At 39.7% G+C, this 20,951-nt stretch overlaps 1 protein-coding gene across 1 annotated transcript in view; it reads left to right on the top strand.

Moving 5' to 3' along the window:
- The window catches only part of TRAIP (TRAF interacting protein), a 52,077-nt gene that overhangs the window by 8,540 nt on the left and 22,586 nt on the right, over nucleotides 1–20,951 (top strand). Inside the window, exons 2-9 of the mRNA XM_001378176.4 lie at nucleotides 3,512–3,569; nucleotides 4,358–4,441; nucleotides 7,167–7,206; nucleotides 8,008–8,135; nucleotides 10,978–11,072; nucleotides 16,646–16,759; nucleotides 17,566–17,653; nucleotides 20,707–20,796. Of these exons, the coding sequence (XP_001378213.1) occupies nucleotides 3,512–3,569; nucleotides 4,358–4,441; nucleotides 7,167–7,206; nucleotides 8,008–8,135; nucleotides 10,978–11,072; nucleotides 16,646–16,759; nucleotides 17,566–17,653; nucleotides 20,707–20,796 (697 nt within the window). The remainder of the gene's footprint in view (nucleotides 1–3,511; nucleotides 3,570–4,357; nucleotides 4,442–7,166; nucleotides 7,207–8,007; nucleotides 8,136–10,977; nucleotides 11,073–16,645; nucleotides 16,760–17,565; nucleotides 17,654–20,706; nucleotides 20,797–20,951) is intronic.

Genomic DNA, 20,951 nt, shown 5'->3' on the forward strand with positions numbered 1-20,951 from the left:
CAGATTTTAAAAACGAAGGAGATTTAAAAAAGAGAGAGAGAGAGAGAGAGAGAAATTGATAAAGCTTGGATAAGAGTCAGATCTCCCCTAGCCTGTTAAGAGATACCCTGCCTCCATGTTCCTAACTGACTCAAGTTATTAGCTGTTTGACTCAGGTGAATCTTGAGTGCAGACTTTTTGCCTTTCTTCAAATATCTGTCTTCTCCAAGGGGTTAGAGTGTAAGAATGTGGGTTCTGACTTGGTTGTAACAGAGTATCGTAGACTTAGAGCAGAGATAGAATCTGCATTAGTCTTTGTAACAAGTTACTTGAGTGCTTCTTTCTGTCTAGTAAGTGAAATCTGACACTCCCCATACTTCCATCCCAACCAACCTCTTGAGCTTTATTCTAATACTACTCCTTTCTGATATAGCCATGCCAGAAAGCTCACCATTCCTCAAGTACCTTTTGTTACCCCTGTGATTTTGACTCAAATTGTTCCCTATACTTTGAATGTGCTGCATACATAACAATAGACTCAAAATAGGATTCATCCAGTTAATAAGTATTAAATACCTCCTATGTGCCAGGTATAATTAAAAAATGAGAAAGCTCCTGTCCTCAAATAGCATCCATCTGAGGTAGCTCCTGTTCTTAAAGGGCTTACATTTTTTTTTAAACCCTTACTCTCTGTCTTAGAATCCATACTAAGTATCAGTCTCAAGGCAGAAGAGCTGTTAGGACTAGGCAGTGGCTGGGGGAAAAAGAGGGGAGTGGGAGTGGCTTGTCCAGGGTCACACAGCTAGGAAGTATCTAAGGCCAGATTTGAACCCAGGATCTCATGTTTCTGGGTCTCACGCTCTGTCCACTGAACCAACTTGCTGCCCCAGAAACTTTACATTCTACTAAGGGTTCAGGAAAAGTCTCTTGAAAGGGGTAGCATTTGAATTGAACTTTGAAGGGAGCCAAGAGTTGCAGAAGGGGCAGAGTATTCCAGATAAGGAGATCAGTTTTTACAGAAGGGCAGAGGGAGGAGACTGAATTTCTCAGGCAAGGTCATTTTGACTGGAATATAGAATGAGGGAAGGAGAGTATCATACTGGTACAGCCTAAAAAGTTGGATAAAGTCAGCTTGTAAAGGACTTTAGATGCCAGAGGAGTTTGTATTTCATTATGAAGAGAGTAGGGAGCCACTGAAGCTTCATGTTTGACCGTGAACACACACTAGACTAGTAACATGGTCAAATATACCAGGAATATCAGTTTGATGGCTGGTGGAAAGTGGATTTGAAAGGGAAGAGACCAGAGAGAGCAAGACCAATTAGGCTTTTGAGAAAATTGTCTGAGCAAGATGAAATGAAGGGCTAGACTAGGCTACTTTTGCTGAAAGTAGACATGAAGGGATAGATAGTGACTGAGATACATAGAGGAGGTAGAATCAAGATATATCTGCAACTGATGAGAGAAGGTGACAGTAAAGAGTCGAGGATGAAATTAGGTTGGGAGCTTCATTGATTAGGATGATAGTGCTCTCTGTAGAAATAGGGGAGTTTAGAAGGAAGGTGGGTTTTAGGGGGCAAAATAATAAATTCTATTTTAGATATGTTGAATTTCAGATGCCTATAGGAAATCCAGGTGGACATGCCAAATAAGTCATTGGAGCTTAGGAGAAAGATGAGGACTGTATCTGTAGACCTGGGAGTCATCTGCATAGAAATTATAGTTGAATCATTAGAAGCTAATGAGATTACCTAGAGAGAAAAGAAGAGAAATTACCGAGTTAGAATATTCATGCAGAAGAACTAGTTTATAGAGGATGAGAAAGAGAACCATAACAGAGAAGTATCATGAAAACTCAGAAGAATATATCCAGAATGAGGGGTGAGTCAGTAATCTCAAATGAATCAGAGAGCTGAAAGATGAGTGAAAAAAGAGCTTTCATTTTTGACCCAGCAGAGATAATTCTCCATGGAATGGGAAGGATAGAAGGCATATTGTAACAGTTTGAAAATAATAATAGCAACAACTAACATTTATATGATGCTTTAAGGTTTGCAAAGTACTTTAAAAATAATATCTTTCTTTATACTCAGAAACCCTGGAAGGAATCTGCTATTATTATCTCTATTTTGCTGATAAGGAAACTGAGCCAGAGATTAAATGACTTGCCCAGGATCACAGAGCTAGTAAGGTCTGAGGCAGGATTTAGACTTAGCTCTTCCTGATTTCCAACTCCTGCATTCTACCCACTTGTGCCACCCAACTGCTTCAGCAAGTGAGTGGGAGGTAAGAAAGTGGAAACAATGGAAGTTGAGCTACAGGATTACAGTTTAAAGAGATGGTAAAGCCAAGTGAAGATTTTTTTAAGAATGGGGTAGATCTGGACATATTTGAAGGTAACAGGGAAAAACTATTGGATATAGAAAGATTGAAAATAAGAAGAAATTAAGTGATCAAGGAAGCATACTGCCAAAATAGAGAAGAGAGAATAGGATTAAGGACACAAGTAATGGGATTGGCATTGACAAGAAGGGGTCTTCTTTCTCTGAGGATGGGGCAAAGTAGAAACGGATGACAGGATGATTTTTTTTTTTTTGGTGGTTAAGAGAATTCTCTACTTGTTGAAAACCAAGTACCATCACTTCATGAAGTCTTCCATGATTATTATTATGCATCCCCAAACCAGAAACAATCTACCCTTATTCAGTTCTTTGATAGCACTATGCTTTTTCTCCTATGTGTTTATTACATTTTAATTAATATAATAGCCTTTTATAATTATATCATAGGCAGCATGTAATTGAAGCACTAGACTTAGACAAAATTTTCAATCCTGCCTCACCCACTAGCCCTGTGATTCTGGGCAAGTTTATGTAGCTTTTTAGAGCCTTAGTTTCCCCCTTTGTAAAATGGGGATAGTATTTTTTTTTTAGTTACCTCACAGACTTGTAAGAAAAGTACTTTGCAAACTTAAAAGCACCATACAAATTGAGGAGTTATTTGTTTTGTTTTATAATCCTTATCTTCTTTCTTAGAATCGATACTAAGTATCGGTTGCAAGACGGAAGAGTGGCAAGAGCTAGCTAGGAAGTGTCTGAGGTAACATTTGAACCTAGGATCTCCTGTCTCCAGGCCTGGCTTTCAATCCACTGTGCCACCTAATTGCCCCTGAGGATCCTATTTGTGATCCTATTTTATCATTCCTATTAAACTGTAAGTACTACGTGGGCAGGAAATCATGATATAGTGGAAAAAACACCAAATCTGGATTTGAGTACATTCTAGCTGTACTATTATACTTGAGCACATCACTTACCCATTCTGGGTCTTTTTTTTCCCCCCTCACCTGTAAAGGGAGAGAATTTGACAAGATGATCCCTAAGGTTCAGAATTTATCTATCCTACCTTGAATCCTTTCTGTGTATTTATGCTGAGTGTGTATTTATGGACTTCTCAAAGCAGTTAGTTCAGACCTCTGAATTTTTTACCAAGCAATATCTAAAATGATCATTTTGCTATTCTCTTTTTTCAGCCTCATTAAGTGGTTTGACACTGCACCAAGTCGTACATGTCCACAGTGTCGGATTCAGGTACACTACTGTTTCTGGGTGGTTGGAGTGCCTTGATGAAAGATTGCCTTTCCTTGTTGGAGTGATTGAATGAGAAAAGCTCTTGGGGAGATATCAAATTTGTCCATAGCCACTTGCCACAGCTTCTTTTGGACATCTTCATTTTATGTAAAGTTTGGATAGTGCCATCTCAACAAGATGGCATCATGGGGGTCTTCAAACAGATGCTGAATGTCCACTTGGGTTTGTTATAGTGGAGATTCCTTTAATTTAGATGGCTGCTGAAGCCCATTCTAGCTCTCAAAATTTTGAGATTCTGTGAGATGTCATCATTAAGATCAATTAGTGGCCAGTTTATTTTTCCATTATGTCAGAGGATGCCTCAAACTATTCTCCATCTTTTTCCTGATTTCCTTAAGGTCTAGCCTTTGGCTGCTTTGTTTTCTTTGAGTTAACCATAGAATAATGGGATTTTTATCGAATTGACATTATTAAATTAAATAGTGTCATAACTTTAGAGAACACAAAAATGTTGCCACCTGGGCTTGCTGAGGGCAGATGAGACACTTGGAAGCTATTAGTTTTAGCTAGAGGGCACCAGTTGTTCTGAGAGAACCCTGACCCTAATTCCTTCCTTTAAAGAAAGAGTAAAGTATCATTTCTGGCATAATCAAACTAAATGTTCTGAATATGGACATATCGGGCAAGAAGCAGTAAGATCTTAATGTTTCATCCCTTCTCTTAATGCTTGGTTCTTGATCTGTTTGTTGATAATGAGTCCCTTATCCCTAATCTTTTTTCCTATCTAGGTTGGCAAAAGATCCATTATCAATAAGCTATTCTTTGACCTTGCTCCAGAGGAGGAAGCAGTCTTGGATGCAGAGTCCTTAAAGGTATATAGGAGCAAATAAAGATTCATGGTTTGATATGTAATCTTCTTTTCCTATTCTTTTTTACATATTGAATGTTCATGTTTGATGTTTATTAACTAAAAAATGAATTAAAAAAATTTTAAATATGCAGGACCATTACATAGGGAAAATGTCCTTCAAATTTATTATTTAACAGAACCCCCTGGCCATTTTGTGCCTGCTTAGGAAGAAAACTCAGGGTTTCCATGTTGTTAAAAAAGAAAGAGTAGTAATAACTGGACTGTTTTCATTAAAGATTAAAGCGAAGAAGAGTTATAAAGTAATGATATGGATAGGGAGGCAGAGATGAAGGAGCAAGGTGATCATGGGATTTAGAACTGTGAAGGCCCTTCAGGCAAGTTCTTTTATAAATAAGGAAAAAGAAGTCACTAAAGATTAAATGGCAAAGTTGGAATTTGAACCTGACTCCTCTCCCCCATTTGCTCCTCAGGTTATTCTTCATCTCGTTCTTATTGTTTTTATATGAAAACCAGGGTGATCTAATGGAAAGAGTATTTTTATTATCTTCAGCTCCCGTTAAATTCCCACACCATACCCAGCTTGAAATAAACTAATATGGAATGTCCTTCATTCCCTGGACATTTAATACTGCAGTGGTATTTAGCCCCCAAAGCCACATTTCTGTACTAGTAAGTCTTTGTAGTTGTAGATTTCTGAACCAGGCAGCTCTCTTAACTTGGAAAAAAAACACAGAATTATTTAATATTCAGAAAAACCAAGCCTTTAATCAGGATAGGGATAGGTCCAATATTCAGCCCTGTCCAGAGCCCAGCTCCAAAAATCTTTTATAGGGTCTACACCCTGGGACTCTGGGGACAGTATCCCTGAGAGAAATCATTGCAGGAGATGATAGCTCTGAAGAGGAATAGAACTGGGAGATCTTTTATACCCTCTGGAGAACTAGATAGAGTAAGCATGCATAGGCAAACTATAAGCAGGCTACAAAGAGGTCTACAGACAACCTCAGGGATATCAGGGAGTGGTCAACTATAACAATTACAAAGGAAGGGGTCAAACTAAGAGCTGGGCTTCCTGAGAGGGGACTTTACTACAATGGGAGAAGCTTCTAAAACAAATAAAGGCACTCAGCATTTGACTATGTCCACTAATCCCACTCAACCTAGGGTCCCCAAACAGTTTAAGGTCTATAGTTCAGCCCAAACAGATGTACCTAGTACTGGGGTTTCTAAAAGAGCAGGGGTAAAATTGAGGTGTCCAGATTTCACGTTGACAGCTCAAAACCCTTTTTTGGATATTTTTTTCAGTTGGTTTGAACTGACTTAATTCTGCTAGCCTCATTTTGAAGCTAGGGAAATTGAGCATAGAATATATGGTAAAAACAATTCAACTCCTTAACTTTTGAGGTTTCCAAATGAGTTGGCAATTGACTTTGGGATATCATGTAATCTTCCATATCTGAGGTACTCCCTTTGCATTATATGTTAGTTTTCTGAATATAAGTTGACTAGAATCAAAGGGTTCACTAAATGAAATTGTTAGGACTGACACGTCATTTCTGAGTCTTAAGGGTTAATTTTGCTACATATTGAATTGTTCACCTTCCTGCTGGTAGCTTAGTGACACATTTGTTTCCTTTGAGCCTTGAGTTAGCTGGAGTTCAAATAATGGGACTCTTGTACCCTCTTCTGCTTCAAACCGGTATGCTCAGCCTTTACCATCACTCCCATTGTCATGGCAACAGCTCTGTTTTTAAATGGTATAGCCCCTGTAATGATGGCAACAATGACATCTTCTAGTACCTTTCAGCTTAAAAAATATAAATTGACAGTAGAGGAGGAAGGTTGGGGCTAAAAGAGTGATTTTAAGTGCTTAGTAAAGCTTTTTCCAGTGAAAAGGGGATTATTAGAATGACTTTGGGTTTTTGTTTAATTCATTTGGCTAGTGTTTCTCCCTAGTTCACTCTGTGGAGTATCCTCTTCTTAAATATCCATTCTACCCAGACTCACATTTGTCTGACCAGTAAGTATTGGGAGAAGAGATAAAGCTACTAAGAGTTTTAGGTAGATCCCAGAAAGCAGGGCTCCTTACCTATCCCAGTGTTATAGGATTCAGGATGGACTTAAAATAGGATGTAAGCTAGCTAGTTTGTCTCTTTTTTACAGTGCATATTCTGAAGTTTAGTTTCAGAACCTTCTATTACTGTCCCCCTCTAATAACTTCCTTCTAATATAGAGGTGACCCTGAGTTCTCAAAGATTTTGCTGGAAGAACAGAAGGTTTGACAGAACATAACAAAATTTGGAGGGGTTTCAAGTATGGGCCTAAGTAGTGAACTATCTAAGAACCAATTTATCCAGGTCTATAGAGATAGATGTCTTGCTAGGTTTGCCACAATGTGTTGTAGTTGCTTATGATGAAGATGGTCTACTAAGACATGAAAATTTGGTATGTAGTCTACTCAGTAAAAGAAACATCAGCACTAATGAAATCTTTTAGGTATTAAAATCAGTTTTTGTATGGAAACAGTGTTTTAAGGACTGGAGCTAGAATGCATCTTGATATCACCAGTGGATACTTGGCTATATCCCTTAAGTCCCCAGTGCCTTTGGTTTTCTACTTATCAAATAGGAAGCCCCTCTTCAAGTCAAGCAGCACCCTTAATTAGAAATTGCATAGAGAATATTTGTGATGCCCTTATACCTCTGACCATGTTTATTTCCTTGTAGAATGAACTGGATAAGACTAGAGCCCAGCTGTCATTGAAAGGTGAGTTATAGAAAGATATGCTCACTCCCTCCAAACAGCTGCGAAATTTCCAGAGAAGCCTATGGAACTCTACATGGAGTTGAAGGGGTGTTCCCAGTAAACCTTCACTTAGGAATTTATTCCAAGCTGGCCCTCCCCTCATGTGGCTGAGTAGATCAGTCTGCCCAACTCTTAAGATAGAGACAAAGGGCATGACTGAGACTGTCACAGTGGGTACTTTTCAGTCACTGATTTGTTGCCTCCTGGACATTAGCTGATTTATATAGAACAGATCAGAATATGAAGCAGAGGGTTTGGGTTTGGGTTGTGTTGATCACCTGTGACTTTGAAAAGAGGGAAAGGCATGGAACCTGATGCAAAGCCCTGGCGATTTTGCAAGATGTGTTTTGGGGGCAGCTTATCTGCAGTGTGAGTCACTAAGAGTAAAAGGAGTTTTAAGTTCAACTTGAGTGCCAAGGTCAGAACATGCTCAAGAGGAGGAAGAGGGAATAGAGCTAAGTCATCCACTAGTTTGGAAAGGATTTGGAACCCTAGTTTCTTATGTGGCTAATGGAGCTTATTAGAGAGACTGTGCTTCTCCTCTTCTGAAATAGCCTATGGAGTGGAAGCTAGTGTTCCTAACCTCTAGAGCAAATAAGAGCCTCTCCTAAGAAAATCAGTAGTGCAAAGGCTCTGCATAGCTTTTTGGTTTGAACCACCCCCCAAACCTCACCCCCAACACAACAGATACTCTGGTCTGAGTATAAGCAGGACACTAGGGTTAGGGAATTGTATTATGCTGATTTGAGTGTCTCCTTCTAGTGAAAGAGAAGAAAGATTGCCAATCCATCATTGACTCTTTGAGAGAAGTTCTAGATGTGCGCAATGTCACCATAGAGTCACTGCAAAAGGCCCTGGGGGAGTCTGAAATGCTGTGTTCCACCTTTAAGGTAAGTCCTTTGGAGATCTGTGCGTTTCAAATTTATAACTCTCATTCTTCTACAGAGAGTAATACTCTGTCACTGGCAATAACTTCTGGTGGTAAAGGACATGAGACTAGTAACTCCCTATTCTTGAGGTTCTCTATTATCTCTGCTTTGTTTTCCCCATGTATAAATTGGAGATATGTCCTGCCCCTTGTTAGTCCCTCAGGGGCAGATGTCATTAAACTATGAACCTTAAAAAGTTTTTTATAACTGTGTTTCAATATAATTAATTTCCTTTACAATCCTACATATTTTATGCATTTAAAAATATTATTCTGAGAAGGGATCCCATAGACTTCTCTAGATTGACCAAGGGATCCATGCCAGAAAAAGTGAAGAACTCCTATTCTAGGATTTCATTAAGAAAATAAGTAGAATGCTTTGAACAAACTACCTTGTTATATGGACAAGCCAAATTATAAAATGACTGAGAGTGCAACCAAACCGTAACCCTTTTGGACCTGTATAGGGCTATGAAGACAGCTGTGGCAGCCAAGTTTACATATTGACTTTGAAAAGTACCAAAAAGCTCAGAAAAGACTTTCTAGTTCCTTCCAGCCATAGGCACTTGCAAGACAGGAACTAATGGGCCAAAGTGAGCTGAGCCCTTTATGTCTCAGATAGGCCCAGGCCAGCTTCAAGAAGGCAGCTGATGAGATAGGCCTCAGGGAGCCTCCCATTAGTGCTTCAGCCTTCGGCCGAGCCGCTCTCTGGAGCCAGATCAAACAGCATCCCAGGGAAGAGCAAGGGACTTTGAAGTTGAATGTGCTCAACTGACCGGGAAGATCAAAGCAGGCGGCCCCCAAACCCAAATGAATATTGTATCAGCATGGGCCTGTTGGCCTCTTTCCTTCCTTACCCCCTTCCTCCCCCCCCCCAAAAAAAGGGGGGGGGAATGAGGCGATTGATCTGAACTGGAGATTGATATTCTAGCTGCAAAAGAAGCAGCAAACCCATGTGATATGCTGTTTGAAAGGCAGCTGTCGTTCTCTAGGAGGTCAGACTGCAGGGTTTTTGTTGTTTCTTTAGTTCTGTTTTAAGGAACTGGGTGAAGAAGGAAGCAAAGGAAGTGAAATTTAGGAACTGGATCAGGCATCAAAATTAGTTTGGAGGCTGAGGATGAGGTGTGGGGAGAAGTGAATATCTCAAAAGGGAGGAGTTTTGCGATTACCTTTCTAGAAATTCCTTAGGTGGAGGGCTGACTCTTAACAGTGTAGTACATTGGGAACCAACACACAGATATATGAAAGGATAAACCCAGAGTTACCTCCTGAGTCTGACCAAGAGCCAAACCAAGTTTGCCTCAAAATGATGACCACAAATTAATGGTAGATGACAAAGTTCCCTTTTTCATAAGCATTGTCTTTCTGTACAAAATCCTATTTTAATTTAATGCTTCATCATGGTGTGGAGGTGAGCCTGTATTCTCAGAACTGAAGCAGTGAAAAGTGCAAACTCTGGTACTCAAAAGGTTTTGACTAAAGTTCTGGCAACAAATGGCATAGCTTTCTAAGGACTAAGTACTGTGAATTTATCACCAGTGACTGTCCACTTGAGGATTAATTCTTTGGCCATAACAATCCATAAACAAGACTGTGCAGGCTCTTTCTGTTTTTGTAGTAGAAGAAAAATGCATAGAGGGAACAAATAGGTTTAAATGATTTATAAACATTAACGTAGCTGTTGTATTGAATTGACATTCTTGCAATAAATAAAACAAGTGGACAAGTTATAGTTATAGTTAAATGAATAGAAATTTTCCTTGGAGGGGCAAGTAAGAGATTTGGAGTATTTGGTTTCATTATGTATCCAGAGATAACAAAAAATATAATCATTTCATTGGATAATTGCTAATTGCTCCTTATTTGCCAACATATTATAGAAGATGAGAAAGTAGAGAAATTCTTTGAAGAATTCAATAAGCCCCTCTAAATTAAATCAATATATAATGTAATTCCTCAGTTGCTAGGCTTCTTCCTATGTTGCTGATACATCCATAGCTTCTTAGATGCTCTTATTTTTAAAAATTTCTATTTTAGTATGACAAATGACATTTCAATATATAAAGAACAAAGAATTATAGGTGAGACTGTACTTGTACTATGTACAGTTTGGATTTTAAGTGAATTCTAAATTTCATGTGACAATTACAGAACTGCCTTTCTTGTCTGGGTTCCCTTTTGAATTTCTTTCTTTTGTGTATTTTTTTAGTGTTTTATTGATACTTTTTTCCTTTAAAACTTGAAGTACCATCTTCTTTCTTCTTTTCCTGATCCCCCAGTGGTAGAGAAATTCCCTCCAAAAATTGCTTTATATTTATCTTTTATAACTCTTGTACATGTTGTTTCAGCTCTTTGGGGACTATTTAATTTTTTGTCTTTATATTTCTAGCACCTTGCACAAAACCTGGCACATAGTAGGAGCTTAATAAATGCTTAATGATTAATTCCTTACAACTTGGTTGCAAACAGATATCTACCAATCTTTAGGTTATCCACACTTGGCTCATAATTTTCATCTCCTTTGGGACACGCATGTGCCCTAGGAATAGGGAGATGATCACCTTTTTAGTAAGGAAAAACAGAAGAGAAATAACTGACTACTCTTATTCAGGAAGCCTAGTGGAGAATCAGAGTTGAACTTGAAATTACTTGCTGGTAGGTGCATTCCCCACGTTGAATAGTATGCCTGGATTGTTTTATGAGGCCTCTGACTTATAGATGAAACCCATCCTATGAGTGAGAACTTTTTTTTAAGTGGGTTTTTTAAGGAACTCACTTAGACAACAATTTGTTTTTCCTCCCAGAAACAAATAAAGTACTTGGAGCAGCAGCAAGATGAGACCAAGCATATGAAAGAGGAGGCCTATCGCCTGAGGAACAAAATGAAGACCATGGAACGGTGAGCTTGGAGCCCAAGGACTAGACCAATATCACATATTCCCTTGATTTGAAAAAGGCTGTTACAGTACACAGCCTCTCTTTACAACTCTTATTCACTTCCCCAACTGTGAGGAAGAAGACCATGAAATGTTTCCCACCAGAGCCTTCTCCTCCATTATAGCTCTCAAGAATGACAAGGGACCTGGTTCACATTTTTCTTTTTGGTTATATTTTTCATAGCTCTTGAGATGGAGATAATAGGAGAAGAATAGTCCTGTTTAGTGTGTATTAAGGACTTCATTGCAAGGGATTCCTTTGACTTTCAAGGTCAATTAGATGCTCTAGTATAAAAATTTAATTCTACAATTCATATCGACGAAGCATTTATTATGTGCTGATCATTATTTTAGTGTCTGATGAGATACAGAGTTTAGATAAGATGTAGTCAATGTATTCTTGGACTTTGCAGAGGAATACAACTGCCACACAAATAACTGATACAAAATAAGGTATGATGAGTCCTTCAGATGGACTTCCAAGAGAATATGGGGTTGAGAGGAAAATCATTACTTCTATGAGAGAGTGGCTATGAAGAAAGACTTCTTCACCTCACATTAAGCTAGGTTTTAAAAGATGAGTAGGGAAAGAGAAGCATTCTAGGCATTCCAAAGGAATAAAATAAAGGGTCTATAGGGAGAACACAAGCAGAAAAATAAGTAAAGGGGCATACTATAAAAAGTGAAAGGGAAAGTTCAGATTTCACATGTTAGCTGAAAGTTCTGGGCTAAAGAGTTTAAATTTTGATTGGGCAAGCAAGAAACTATTGATTGGTTTGGGGCAGAAAAGTAACAGATCTAGATACAAGGAAATTTAGTTTGGCAGCAATATGAAAGAAGGATTGGAGGAAAGAAGAGAATAGAGGAAAGAAGGCCCCATTAATTAATCTTGATATCTTGATAAATAGTATTGTGGACCTGAATTAGAATGGTTGCTGTGGGAACAGTGAGTAGATGGATATGAGGGGATATTGTAGAGATAAAATAAGCAAAACAGTTCTTAACCTGGGGTCCATGAACTTGTAGATGTCTTTGTTTTTTAAATGTGTTTCTGGTAAGCAGTAGAGTGAAGGGTTTTGTTTTCTTTACCCATCTGTCAATCTTTTTTTTTTAATTGTTTAATCCATTCACTATTTTTTCTAACCCTTACCTTCTATTTAGAATCAATACTTAGATCCTCATTTTCTCTGATTCATGGCCTCTTTAATTGTCTAGTCTCTTCAGTATTTATACAATCAAAGCTTCTAAAGTATCCATTCTAGGTTCTGCCACTCCCTTGTGATATTTACCCCATGGGTTCCCCCTTTCTGTTGTGCCTCACTCTCAGAGTAATGCCAATTATTGCAGATATCATAGAGGGCATACTGGCCCATGATAGGGCCCTTCTCTTGTTGCCCCTACACATACCCCTGATTTTTCCTTCTCTTTGACCTTTTTTCCTGGAAATCTGGAAATCTGTGTTTACTCTCTCCTACTTCTCCAGGTGCCAATTGCTCCAGGGGCAAATATTCCAGGCCTTATACAGTGTATGGTCCTTTCATCTGTAGTAGTATTTATCCATGGAAACCTCTACTATCTCCAAAGCAAGTGAGGCCTCTTTCCTTTCCTCCCTTTTCAATCATTTCTCCTCTTCCTCACCCATTCCTCTGTAGTTCTCTTTTTAAGACCACAGAGGTTACCTTCCCCTCATTATTAGCCCTTGATTTGACTCTGGTGCATCAATTACTTCTTTCTGTCCTCCTGCTCCTATCCCTCTTTTTCACATACCCTCATTATATTGTATTAGCCCCCCAAAAAGAAGCATTTACCTGTAAGGCAATGTCAATAGGTTCTGTCCATATTGTTGTCTCTTGTCTACTTCACTATTGTCTCTACTCAATTTCTTCCTTCACTCCTGTTTTCAAGTGTACCTTTAGAAAAATGTCTCTTACTGATCTGCATTTATTTGCCTCTGCATTTCTGTTGTTTTGGGTGTTTAAGAATTAAATAATCTCTTCAGTTCTGGGTTGTTTTGTTTTGTTTTGTTTTCTGTCTAAAAATGTTTCAGACTCTTTATTATCGAACATCCATCTTTTGTCCTATATGTTTAAGCTCAGATTTGTAGGATGGGTCACCTTGGGCTTCATCCTGAGCTCCAATGGTCTTTGGAACACATTATTCCAGATTCAAGTTTTTCTGTTATGATTATTGATTTTGCTCTGTAGAAAATGAATTATTTTCTCATAATTTTCATTTATCTTCTAAACCACTGAAGAACAGCATGTTATGGTTCTATGTTCTTCTTAAAACTGGATCATTTTTCTTCATTTTGTAGTATTTATAAATGCCTAAATTTGTTTACTAGATCTAGAAGCCATATTTCCTTCTGTCATTGTTTTTCCTGTTGACTTATCTGTTTATGTCCAGGGTCTTTGAGATTTCTTCTTCCTCAACTCTTTGATACTTTCAGGGTCATTCCACCACTCATCATGCTCTTCCTGATTCTCTCCTTTTTGATGGTGGTTTCCTTGGGATCTCTTCCACACTGGGCAATTCACAGTTCAACCTAGTCTCTGCCCCAACTGACTTTTGGGTGGTCAGAATGGCCCCAACTGGTCTTTTCCCTCAGGCTTAGTAGAGTTCTATACCAATCCCCATACCCAAGATTTCCTGTGCTGAAGTTTGCAGTATTATTTCCTTGGTTCCTCAGTTCTCTGGTTCCTAAAGGGTGATGGCCAAGTTGGATGTACAGCCTTATGCAAATTTATTCAGCCTGTAGTCAAGTTCTCTATGGTGCTAGAAAGACGGTGGTCGGGCACCAGGATTCAGAGATGGGTTTTGATGTAACTCTGTGTTGTATCCTTGAGCCTGCTAATGCAGCTTTGCTGTTGGTAGCATAGGAAATTGGGGAGAGGTGCTGAGTGAGCTCAAGGTCAGTGAATATCACTTGCTGGGTTTTGTTTTGCTTTGCTTTTGAACATTCACTTGAATTCTGGATGTCAAAGACTATGGAAATAGCTGAAGTTGCTTTATCTTTAGCACATAATTTTTGTCTTTGAGAGGTCATAGGGATCAGAGAAATTGTGTAGACTGCCACCTTGTTCACGAGACCCAGAAGTCTCCATGAACTTGTTTTAAAAATATTTTTGGCAACTGTATTTTAATATAGTTGGTTCTCTTTGTAATCTTATGCATTTGATTTTATTAATTTAAAAATATTCTGAGTAGAGATCCATAGGCTTCACAAGACTGCCAAATTGATCTGACACAAAAAAGGTTAAGAACCTCTATAACAGAACTTACTAATTATATATAAAAGGTGAAAGAAGGGAACGTGCCAGAGATAAACTGAGATCTTCAACATGAGAGGCTGGATAAATGATGATGTCCCTGAGAGATACAGATTGAAGGTAGGAACACATTTAAAAGGAATAATAAAGTCAATTTTGGACAAATGATTTTGAGGTGTTGGAGGAATATCAATGTCTTTTAGGCAGCTGGAGATGAGAGTCCAGAGCTTGAGAGAAAGGTTAAAGCTTGAGATAAAAATTTAGAAATCGGGGGCAGCTGGGTAGCTCAGTGTGTTGAGAGCTAGGCCTAGAGACGGGAGGTCCTAGGTTCAAATCTGACCTCAGATACTTCCCAGTTGTGTGACCCTGGGCAAGTCACTTGACCCCCATTGCCTAGCCCTTACCACTCTTCTGCCTTGGAGCCAATACACAGTATTGACTCCAAGACAGAAGGTAAGGGTTTAAAAAAAAATATTTAGGAATCATCTGCATTAAAGGTGCTAATTTAAACTATGGGAATAAATGAAATTGCTATGGGAGACAGTGTAGCTTCAGAAGAGGCAGACCAAGAAAAAAACTTTAGATATTTGGAAGATGGTCCAGTAAAGGAAGCCAAGAAGTGACTTGAGGAAGGCCACTGTAGGAGGAAAGCCAGAACAGTATGAGGTCTGTGAAACCCAAGAGTATCCATAGAGTGAAGTGGCCAGAAATGTTAAGTAAGCTTCATTGAGATCATGGACTAAAAAAAACAAAAACAAAACTATGGGTATAATGATTATGATTAGAAAGTTGTCATTGGTGAGCTTTTTTTTCCCTCTCAAACCTTTACCTTCTGTCTTAGAATCAATACAGTACACTAGAATCAAGGCAGAAGAGTGGTAATGGCTAGGCAACTTAAGTGACTTGCCCAGGGTCCCACAGCTAGGAAGTGTCTGAGGCCAGTTTTGAACCTAGGAAACTCCCATCTCCAGGCCTGGTCCTCTATCCATTAAGCCACCTAGCTGCCCTGATTGGTGACCTTTTGAGAAAAGCATCAATCAAGTATTGGAAATGGAAGCCAGATGGCAAGGTAGTAAGAGGACACGTGATAAGGAATATACTACTTTTTTCAATAGTATTAACCAGGAAGAGGAAGAAAGATCTAGGACGGTAGATGGATATAAAAGAGTCAACGGAATATTATCTTTTTTTAGAACTGGCAAAATTTTGAGCATGTTTATCAGCAGATGGGAAAAGTAAAGATGGAAGACGCACAGGAAAGAAGGAATTAACATTTAAGAGGAGATGGGATCAAGGGAATTGGTATAGAGATTGATTTTAGTAAGGAATTGGGATGCTGCTTTCTCTTAGACAGAAAAAAGGAGAGAAAATTGATGATGGAAAAGTTTTAAGGTTGGGAATAGGTGAGTTGAGTAAGCTGCTGTCACAGTCAATGTTTTCTCAGAAGTAAAAGGTTAGGTCTTCTGTAAATGTGGAGGATGGGTATTCAGTTGGTGCTTGAGAAAGGGGTATAGCACGATTACTAGTCAGAAATAAACCAATAGGAAAAGAGCAAAAGGAATACTGAGCAAACAGTGAAATCCCAACTGAGATTATGTGCCACAAATTTATACTGGGTGAAATGACTCCATTTCGTCCCTTCTCTCTATTGAAGATCTCCCTGACCATCGACGAAATGGGGAAATTATATAGTGGGCTAATACTCCCCATAGCTAAGGATTAACAACTATGTGAGTGCAGAAAGGCTGATGCATGAGGGGTTCTTTGGTAATAATGAATGATTAAATTGGCCAATGTTGGGGTCAAGGCTAGATATGGGAGCAAAGGAAGCCAGGGTTTCGGGAAGAGACTGGAGAACAGAACCTTCAATGAAGGTGAAGAGCAGGTTTAGTGAGAATAAAGGAGTGAGTACCAAGGATGGTCTTACATATTCCTCTGTTGAATTTTATTGCTCTATTTATCAGCTTAGCGAGGTCTTAGATGTGTTCCTCTGATATCACTGTCCTTCAGATTTTCCCTTTCAAAGGTGTTAACCTTCACTATTGACCCTAGCAACATCCCTGTGAAATTAGAGTAGAGCAGCTGCCTCAACCTTTCTTTAGGTAGCCACTGATGATGCTGCCTGTAGTCACTTCCCCTTCTCCTCACCCAGCAGCCCTGGTACATTGCTATAGCAACAGCAGTGAGGGGAAACAGAGCTGCTAGGATGCTCCTGCTCTGGATCCTTTAGATTTTTCAAGCCATAAAATTGAGGGTTTTTTTTTCAGACTCGAAATCTTGCTCCAGAGCCAGCGCCCAGAAGTGGAACAGATGATCCGAGACATGGGAGCAGGCCAGTCCGCTGTGGAACAACTAGCTGTATACTGTATATCACTGAAGAAGTAGGTATTCCAAAACTCACTCGGGGCTCCCCGGAGGCATTGCCACCTTCCTACATGAGAGAGGCTTTCCCTGAAAGGGATAGATTAATCTCAGCATCCAGATCTCTAAACACAGGAACCTATTTGGCTCTAGCAGTCCCTTTTATTTTGCTTGTACCTTGAAAGAGAAGCTGGCAGGTGATACTCAGACTGTTAGAGGCTCTCTCTTCTATAACAAGGAAGCCAACACCCTCAGAACATGTCCGTTTTTCTCACTACAGGAGTAGGTGTGTCTGCCTAAAATTTCAAACCATAGCCCTCTACTGCCCTCTTGTTAAGGGGAAGACTTAGAGTAGATTTCTGTACCTGAGTGGTTAGAACATCAGCTGTGAACTGACTTGGGCCTGTTAACTCTAGTCATCTAACATCTAGCATCCAAGTAGGAAGTGTAGAACCATGAGCTCACGTATTCCACTGTACTTCCTCTTAGGTAACTGCTGAGCACTGCCTGCTCCATGTTGCTCAGCTTCCCAGCATCCCCAATCATCTATGTCAGCTCATATGTCTTGCAAAATCCGTGAAGCAGATAGCGGAACAGTAACAAATGGTATGCCCTTTGCAGGGAGAATGCCTGAGGGACAGGTTTTAAATCTCTGCCATCTCACTGTTCTTTTCTCTGCCTTTAGTGAGACTTCTCTGTCCTGCTAGCACAACACTTTGGGCTTAGTACTAATAAATATTAATAAACAGGTTGGATAATTGAATGCCTTCCAATGTTAAGAGAACTTCATGTTCAAACATTCTGCTTTTATGTGATGCTTTTGCAGAGAATATGAAAATCTCAAAGAGGCCCGGAAGGCCTCAGGTGAGCTGGCAGATAAGCTGAGGAAGGATTTGCTTTCTTCTAGTAATAAGGTAATGTGGTGGGGGAAGGAGGGCAAAGAAAAGGGTGAGATGCGAAGCTGTGAGAGAGGGAGGAGGAGGTGATGAAAGGCATAGTCTTCAGTCTAGGTCATTCAGTGGAGGCAAGTGTTTTAGGCTGCTTGTGCTCTTCTGTGGAACCAAAAAGCTCAGCTTGGGACTGTTGGACAGACTCAGAAAGGGACAAGGTCATATTTCCTGCCCAGCACCTGGTCTCATTATCAATAGTTCTCATCACAAAGGCCATCTGTTGCATGGCAATCCTTTTATTCCTTCCTAAGTGATTCTATATCATTCTCCTTAGAAATTATTCTAAAACTTAAGGAAAATTAAACTAACTGTTCTTTCTTGGTCTTCTTTCCTAGTCACTGTCCATATCACAGCCCTTAGCAATGAGTATTTTCTAAGACTCTATCCTTTCTCCTTTTCTATTATCCCTCTAGCTCCCTCACCTCTATACAAGTGACTCACAGATCTTTACATCTAGCCCCAGTCTCTCCCCTGAGTTTCAGTCCTACATTACAATTGCCTCTTGAACATTTCAGACTGTGTATCCCAGAAACATCCCCAAATCAACCTGTTTAAACCAGAACTCAATATCTTTTCCCTCGGATTCTCTCTTCTTTCAAAATTCCTGTTTTTGTCGGTCATTTCTTTCTTCCAGTCACTCCAGTTTGTAACCTTTATGTTATCTTCTACTCACTCTCTCTAACCCTGTATATCCATTCTGTTGCCAGTCTGACTGCCAGATTTTGCCTCCACAACATCTCCTGCATCTAGGCATTTTTCTCAATTTGTATAGCTATCACCCTAATTCAGGCCATTAGCATCTTTCATTTGGGCTATTGCACTGCCCTTTAAGAAAAGAAAAAAATTTTAACCCTTATTTTCTATCTTAGAATCAATGCTAAGTATTGGTTCCATAGTAGAAGAGCAGCAAAGGCTAGGCAATGGGGGTTAAGTGACTTGCCCAGGGTCACACAACTAGGAAAGCTCTATGGTCAGATTTGAACCCAGTACCTTCCATCTCTAGGCCTGGCTTTCTACCAACTGAGCCCCCTAGTTGCCCTTTGCACTACCTTTCTAATCTCTTCTACTATTGTCTGTCCCTCCCACTGATTCCCAAGTGATTTTCCTTAAGTACATATCTGATATGTTACTCCCTTACTCAAGAAGTTCCAGTGGCTCCCTATTTATTCTAGGATCAAATAAAAACTCCATTGCTCACCTTTGAGGCCAGGTGGTAAATCAGGGCCTTGTGATAGATCAGAACTTTACTTCTCCCATAGCGCTGTTTCTATCAAAGTAAAATGTTATCTCACATCCCTAGGTCTGTGTATTGGCTGTCCCCCATGCTTAAATGTATTTCCTCTTCACCTTTCACCTCATAGAGTCTCTCTCTTCGAGACACAGTTTAAGCACTGTCTTCTCCATCAAGTCTTTACCAATTTAATTTCCATCCCAATTCTAGTGTCTTCTTTCTCAAACTACCTGGTATTTTAAAACTTTGTATTCTTTTATAAGGGGCAGCTAGGTGGTACAGTGGTAGAATGTTGGGCATGAAGTTCATCTTCCTCAGTTCGAATCTAGGCTCAGAACCTTACTAGCTGTATCACCCTGAGCATATCACTTAACCTTGTCTGCCTCAATTTTCTCATTTGTAAAAGAACCTGGAGAAGGAAATGGCAAACCACTCTAGTATCTCTGCCAAGAAAACTCCAAATGTGTCACAAAGAATCAGATACAACTGAAACAATTGAACAACAAAATTCTTTTTTAAGTGTTTTGTATGTACTTATGAAAGTACTCCTTGTTTCTCCCATCAGACTGTAAAGTTCTTAAGAATAGGAATGGTTAAAAAAAAAAAGAACAAGAACGTTTCATTCTTTTATTTGTATCCCCAGTGCCTGGCACATAGTGGGTGCTTAATGCTTGTTGATAGATCACTGATTTTGAGCTTGAAGGACTCTTAGAAGTTATCTTATCCAGACCCCTCATTTTGCAGATGAGGAAAGAGGCCCTATAAGTTTACATGGCTCATCCCATTCCCACAGACATAACCAAGACAGAAATTGAACCTAGGTGCTAGGACTCCAAATGTGGCTCTCAACACAGGCCGCTGTACTGCACTCCCTCCCTCATCAAAGGTTCAGGACCGGCTGCTAGCCTTGAGTTTGGGGAATGACCATTCATGTCCCTGAAGCAAAGAGCACTGTTCTAAATGTCATGAGACTCAACATCATTTCAGAGGCAAGTCATCAAGTTCTCATAATTGGTTTTCTGAAAATCCAGTGATCACTTTTGAAGTCAAGTCTGGGTACACAACAGCAGATCTCATTTACTTTAAAGAACTGCTTGTAAAAGGGCTTTTGACATTTGCCTTGCCAACACTTGGCCTAAGCTCTCCAAAATGCAAGGGAAGGAGTATAGGAGTTTTCAATCAGGATCTCCTAAGTATTCTAACTCTATAAGTGTAAAGCCTTTGTAGCAAGAGGGATCAGTTTCCTTAACTTTTATAAATTCTAGTCTGCTGTGATTTCTCTTCTCCCTTCCCTTCCCTAGTCTAGCTTGAGGACATCTCCTCTGGGCTCAAAGTACCCTGGATTGTGCTGCAGGGATTTAACGTCAGTTCCCAAGTTCCATCTATCTTGATGTGGCCCTAAGGAAATGACCTAACAATCCCTGAAGGAGTTATTTGCTAGGTTCTTGTTCCTGCTGTCTCTAAGTTTTGTAGTTTAAAGGAAATAATAACTTTATTACTTGCCTCAAGGGATTGAATGAGTTGCTGGGGGCATTCCCCAGAGCTGTGTGGGAGTAGTTCCTGTGTGTGTGGTCAGATGATAGGAAAAATTGCTGCAGTGTCTGGGCAAAGGAGGCTTTCTTGGATAGGGGAATCTTGCTCAGAGGCTCTTCCAGGGGCCTCTGAGAGACTGAAAGAGAGTTCTCTACCAGAGAAAATCCTGAAGGTTATCTTAAAGGAAAGTGTATTGGGTGTGAGTTGGTATGATTCTTTGGAACTTTCACAGTCTTATCCCTCTCTTCTATAGTTGCAAAAGGCATTCTCTGAGCTTGATAAGGCCAAGGAGGAACTGAAATCAACCCAGAAGGATTTGCAGAATGCAGACAAGGAAATTACGGTGAGATGGTGAAGGCCTGACTTGAAAGGTTCGGGAGTATGTGTCCATTTCCAAAAAGTAACAGTGTCATAACCCCTGTTTTCCACTTCCTGGTGTGGACCCTTACACTCAACTCAGCTCTTCCCAATAAACTGGATGCTTGTCACTCTCAAAAA

This window comes from Monodelphis domestica, chromosome 7 (genome assembly GCF_027887165.1).
Source record: "Monodelphis domestica isolate mMonDom1 chromosome 7, mMonDom1.pri, whole genome shotgun sequence".
NCBI classification, from domain to species: Eukaryota; Metazoa; Chordata; class Mammalia; order Didelphimorphia; family Didelphidae; genus Monodelphis; species Monodelphis domestica.